Source organism: Diprion similis, chromosome 14, assembly GCF_021155765.1.
Source record: "Diprion similis isolate iyDipSimi1 chromosome 14, iyDipSimi1.1, whole genome shotgun sequence".
Taxonomy (NCBI): Eukaryota; Metazoa; Arthropoda; class Insecta; order Hymenoptera; family Diprionidae; genus Diprion; species Diprion similis.
In genome coordinates this window covers 4510512-4516771 of record NC_060118.1, presented here as the reverse complement: position 1 = coordinate 4516771, position 6260 = coordinate 4510512, and the positions used below count along the sequence as shown (strand labels likewise).

The 6260-nt window shown below is 38.6% G+C and overlaps 1 protein-coding gene across 1 annotated transcript; it reads right to left on the bottom strand.

The window, feature by feature from the left end:
- Positions 1-2564: 2564 nt before the first annotated feature.
- Positions 2565-5981, bottom strand: LOC124414795 (hemolymph lipopolysaccharide-binding protein-like). The gene is made up of 3 exons (XM_046895871.1): positions 5794-5981; positions 5522-5603; positions 2565-3071 (listed from the first exon to the last, which is right to left on the bottom strand). The coding sequence occupies exons 1-3, from the start codon at positions 5903-5905 to the stop codon at positions 2672-2674; spliced, it is 594 nt and encodes a 197-aa protein (XP_046751827.1). The 5' UTR covers positions 5906-5981; the 3' UTR covers positions 2565-2671.
- Between the last annotated feature and the right edge of the window lie 279 nt (positions 5982-6260).

Genomic DNA, 6260 nt, shown 5'->3' with positions numbered 1-6260 from the left:
TAACTACCGGCAATTCAAAAAAATGGGATATACGTATCAGCATAATGATAGGTACTTTTATTATTCAATAATTAATGTTCGTAAAATTATGTATTGGAAATGGGTGCCAATATTTCGTCCATTTCGTCTTTTCTGCGGCATAGAGCACAGACAACTTGGCATAGAAAAGCAACGAGCCGAGGGATAGTGTGACGTTCTAGCGGTCAATTCCGGACAAATTAAGAGCTAGACTTACGTAGTTATTGAATGTGAATCTAGGATATTTGTTGATCAGCTCTTCAGGTTTTCTCACTTAGCTCACTCACTAATTCTGACAGTTTGTTATTTTCGGCTCGTGCCAACCATCACTATGCGTGACTGGAATAATTAATTGTTTCTGACGACAACACTTGGGTTCTATACTCCGTTATTAACTCAAACTTAACAAGTTTTAATGGTAAAGGTTACAGTGGTTTGTATAACGGTTGGTTTTCACTCGTCACAATAATAAAACCGTTTAACCTACTGAGGCTCTGAATAATTAGTTGATAGTTTGATTCTGTGGTTTTCTGTAAAGTCGTGATTTCATTAACTGTTTGATTTACTCTCACTGGATCTAGAACTTGTCTGAATCTGTTCTCTAAAATGTTCTGTTTTCCATAATGTCGGAATTTATTCTGTTCTCTACGAAGTCTGATTTTATTCTCCATGACGTCTGGAACTCTTGGGTGGAAAAAGTAAGAGGAGCTGAAAAGAGTTGCGGGTTCTCGCGGGTCTAGGATGATCGGATGAGGATGTTAATTTATATGGGCGTAAGGTTTCTGATTAGTATGTATAGGATCTTGGCGGGGAATTAGCGCGAGGTGGTTGGTTTAAAAAGCAATCGGCGATGCGATAATTTGCCGCATAATCATTAAAATAAGGGCACTATCCCTAGTTCTGAGAATAAGTTTTATCTGTTTCTGAGCTATGCGTAGTTTCTCTTCTCACGTTTCCATTGTTCAATCTACTAAATTATCTTTATTGAGTGTTAGGTTTTGAAATTTTATTGCAAGTGTTTATTACTTGAGATGTTGCAGCTGAGAATCGTAAATTATAGTTTAATGTGAAAGCTAGTGTTGAAAGACATAACGGTCAAAATGTAAAAATATATGTATGTACCATATATGTTTGAGCCTTATTAATGAAATAATGGTGAATATTAGAATTATCGATCTAAGAGTAACATGTCATGGTGGTAATTGTGTATGTAGGTATTAGCTAAGACATATGGTAAGAGCGCGTAAGGCTCTCTTGTGGTAACTACGCGTCGATAAAGATAGGGTGCACGGAGGGCACCGCCGTAGTTACCGGCAGAAACGTAACACATGTATGTACGAAAATATCGCGAAGCTGTCCTCTGAATTCTAGAATCGGCGGTATTACGGAAACTGATTAGACAAAGTTGTTGTGCGTCGGCACACGACTTAGATACCAGCACATACTCGAATTTTACAATCCGATAATTCAGCTATATTCCATAATCAATTGTTCATTAGATTATAACAAGGAACATCAGTTTGGTATCCTCCTTTGATTTCGTTAAGACGCATGTATCTTGTAGAACATTGAAAACTAAGAGGCATGGATTTTTTTTATCTGCGGAAAAACGCTTTAGAGGGGTTAACACGACCCTCCAAGATGGGGACTCACCGGGGTGATTTCTAGACACACTTCATGTACTTGAATGAAACCAACACTAAAATATTTTCATAATGAATAGGAAAACTTCAGCGGTAGTTTCATTCAAATCCATAAAGCGCATCAAAAAATCACCTCGTTAACTGCCCATCTTTGGGGGTCCTTTTCACCCCTCTAAACCGTTTTTCGGCAGATTAAAAAAAAGTACAACATACATGAGTCTCAACGAAATCAGAAGGGGACAGCAAACTGATGTCCCTCGTAAGTACGGACACGCCGAACCCAGTATATGACTCTAGCCAAGTTAGTCCGTACCTCGCTGTCCGACAACTTCAGCCAGCACACATCTGGCAAGACAATACCTTCATTCGGGACATTCCAATCAGACAATAAATACCTATTGTTTGACAATAAATTGAAACCCGAAAATTTCCCCTAACGCGGGTTTTTCCCATTTTTTACGACATTCAGTTGGAATGGTGGAAAATATTCAGGTAAATTTTTACTGAAAATAATTGATAATCTGTGAAAATTTTATTTCAGATGAAACTGATATTAATTTAAATGAATTGTATATTCTGAATGAATATGATGCATGATTGACTGTGTGTTTTTGTTCTTCTTAGGTCATTCATATTTGTTATATATTGTGCCAAAATATGTATATTATAAAACCTGCCGCCGTTATCAATTTATTGCTACAATCATATTAGCGTCGTATTTAATAAATGCCAATTTACGTGTTGGTCTACACTTTAAATGACAATCTGAATCTCAATTTCTTGCATTAGAATATCTCTAAGACAGTTAGTTGCATCTTCTCTCGTCACTGATTAATTTGTATGTGAAAAAAAATAAAACATCCGTTACACATGCGATTAAAATTAAAATATGACATAGTGGTTTCAAATGTTTATTTTAATTTGTCGCATTGTCGTTAGTACATCATTTGTGAAATAGATTCATAATGCGAATAATAACATCAATATCAAAATGGATAACACAGCGAATCCTAGCAGCAGTGCCTCTCACAAACGAAGCTGGTGGTCCGGCCACACTCCTGGTCGTTTAATTTACCGTCTGAAGTGAAAATGGATCCACAACGCTCATTATCACCGCCGCTAGGTTCACCGTCGTGCCATTCATTGAATCCTGCCTGGGACAAAGTTTGACCCTCAAGTGTTATCCACACCTTTGGATAGAAGAAAGAGTGAAAACCCATATAAGCACGGCCTTCTAGATTTCCGTTATGCGAAGGACCCGCTCTTGACAGAAGTTCAACGATGAGATTCTTTTCAGCCTCGGAGTTGATGATGGATAGGTTGGAACCTTCGAGTCGACATCTCAACCAAGCGTCGTACCAGTTAGCTGCATCAGTGTGAACCTTATGAGCACCGATTCCCGGGGTGTAGCTGCGGACAATGGGAATCAGTTGTGGTGGGTGAGTAATCGGAAAGCAAGTAAATGAGTTGTAGAATAGTACCTATTTTCATTCTCTGCAAGGCATGTGCCACTTAGATTCCAAAATTTTGACTGAACCCCATAATAATCTTATGGGAATTGGGTTTCAGTGAGATCGTCTAGATTATTTATATGTTGTAGGTCGTGGCGTTCTAAAAAAAAACCTCCGTAGGCACGACCCGCTGCTTTGAGCGATAGAAAAATGTTTATCCCATGTTCTGTATTCCTTTGTGCGAGAAAAATTACGAGAAAAAAATTATTTCTTATGAATAAAACTGAGACACGTAACCAGATATGTTTACTTGAAGTCTATCGATTTATCTCCTCCTCCAATCTCAATGATCGTACCTGTAGATGACGTTACCTGGTGAGACCTGGTGCAAATAGGTATTTTTGGTTCACCGCTGGGAAAATGGAGATTAGAGAGTGCGTATAACCGAAAATTTATATCTTCATAGTTTTTCTTACACAAAGAAATAGTGGATGTGGGATGAACATTTTTCTAGCGCCCAAACTATTCATAGCGGAGGGTCGTGCCCATGAAGACTTTGTTTCAGAATGCCACGACCTACAACACATATAAAATATCCAGATGATTTCACTAAAACCCGACTCCCACAAGATTTTTGCGGAGTTCTTTGAACTGGCAACAAAGTTTTATAAAACGAGTATTTATAACTTGTCTGTTTGAATCTAATGTGTTCATTTTGGTGTTTGGCACTACCACGAGCTGATTTAAAACTCAATTCAACATTCGAAGTCCCCAAGATGCAGATAAATTCAAATAAAGCGCTATTAAATCGAACTATAACTAATCTCTAGACTGCGTGCTGACTCGGCTACTGAACAGACGGCGTTCGCAATCACCCAACTCGGAGCTTCGGAACAACTGCGAGATTACTTGACAACTAAAGGAACCAACTTGAACGAAGCTAAACATTAACCTCAACTAAACTTTACTGAACTAGATCGTACTTGACACTCACGCTTAACGCATAAAATCTAAGTTCTACTTCTCTAGCTAGCTCAACTTAACTGCATTAACGTAATTCTAATCTCAACTTTAAGGCGCCGCTGACCTGACTTGAAAATATCAAATCGTGACGTCATAAATACGTGCAGCGCCTCTGAACGTTGAACGGTGAACTAAGGCCGCTGATTTCATTGGCTTGTTCTGTTAGATCCAACCAATGATGTCAGTTACAGATCGAGACATACTTCTTGTGGACCATGAACGGGCTGCCACATGAAAAACGCCGTTACGAATCGTGCCATATTTACAAAAAAATAACTGATAGTATAAGTTTTGCCGAATAAAGTGAGTGCTTTTGTACATGGCTAACTGTCTGGTGAGAGTGAAAGAAATTGTGAAACAGTGCAATCAGTGAATATTCAACATGCGGTAGCTCCGATCGGCCATGTTTGTTTTGGCGTGATTTTATTCACTTCATTATTCTTTATTATAAACACTATCAGCGATTTGCATGACCAGTGACTGAGTTAGCCACGTACACTTTTATTCAAGCTTCAATTTAAAAATTTCCCGAGTAAGTTTCGTGCTTCCGTTCTCGCAGGATTCGTAATGGCGTTTTCCCCGCTTCTGACGTCACGAAATATATATATGACATGCCAGGTCAGCGGGGCCTTAAGTCAACTGAATGAAACCTAAAGAGTTCCCAACTCGAGAGAAAACTTAATTGTATGTCGAACCGTAACCGCAAAAACTAAATCGAAATGTACAAACACGAACTCAACTAAACGCAACTGCAACAGCAACCGCAACGCATCCAGATTATAAATTCCACGATAATCCATTCGCTAATTCGAACACTCATTACGCAATTTATACAAACGAAAAAGAGGCAATTTGAAACTGACTCTACTCGACATTCTCACGTGTTGACAACGCAAATCCAAAATGGCTATCCGTTATTCGGCAAGCCTTTACTTCAATAGTCTCGAAATAGTCCCTTACTGATTGATTATGAAAATGAACTGAATAATAATAAATTGACTATTTTACTTCAATTCAAAGCGCAAGAGGTACCTGCGTTGGCATGCGTCATGAAATTTTTTTTCTTAAAAATTTTAAATAGTAATCCTTAAATAGTAAGTACATATATCCTGGTAGCACAGAAAGAAAACTTGTTATTAAATTTTTAATCTGCTGATTAACTATTGGAATGTGCCATTAATTTGCAAGGTCTAATCAAAATAAGAAAGAGATTTTGGGTTACTTGAACTAATGTTTGCGAAAAGATTAATTACCATCAATACAAATGCGCGAAAGAATATTCTTTCGCGGAACATTATTCATATGATCTAGAATTTTGTGCCAATCAGAATGCGTCAAAACTAAGAGTCTTACAGAGATATTGCCTTCCGGGATAAACTTTCTTACGTGTAGTCATCTCGTACGGCAGTCGATTGATTCCGTCGTGCGTGGTGTAGCGGTGACGTGCAACGCGAACCCAAGTTATAAACTACAGGAAAATATCAAGAGGTGAGTGAGATGGCCAAGGTCGTTTACAGGCAAACCTGCCGATCGAAGATATAAATGTAATGTACCCCACGATCACGAGGCGTGCCGGGACTTTCAGAAGAATTTGAGTTTTGGATATTTTATTTCGCGTGAAAATAAGTAGCAGCATATTTTCAACGAAAATCACTCACTGAATGTCGGTCGATAAAGCCAAACCACACTAGAATTAGTGGATGCAGGTTGTTGTGCCATTGTCAGTGTAATACACAACGACATTCGAAGCACAACGGAGATGATCGCCATTGCTGATATCCAGATGTATCGAAGACTGTAACTGGTCTTGACGGCTCTTTCAGCCCTCGGACAGTTGTATAAAAGTTTCAACCATGTGTCGGCTGCATCCACGACTGTTCTATATTATAATCGTCTTTTTTGATTATTATATCACTCGAACTTATCGCGTACCTCTGACCTCAATGAAATTCGTTTTCGACAGTAAGATCAACTTAATCCGGTGAATATTATTATCTCTTCAACCTCGGGTCGGCCCGTCAGAGGAGGCAGTGAGAACAAAAAATTCACGGAATAACACGACGGCATGACCTCAGGACCCTATTTACTACAAAACGTAATCCGATAATCATTTTATGCCAACTGC

Bases quoted from the DNA above. Each gene is read 5' to 3' on its own strand.
- LOC124414795 (XM_046895871.1), bottom strand. From the start codon at position 5,905: ATGGCGATCATCTCCGTTGTGCTTCGAATGTCGTTGTGTATTACACTG. The intron at 5,604-5,793 runs GTGAGTGATTTT...ATTTTCCTGTAG, and splicing joins GCTTTATCGACCGACATTCA to TTTATAACTTGGGTTCGCGT. The intron at 3,072-5,521 runs GTAAGAAAGTTT...CATTGTCCGCAG, and splicing joins GCCGTACGAGATGACTACAC to CTACACCCCGGGAATCGGTG.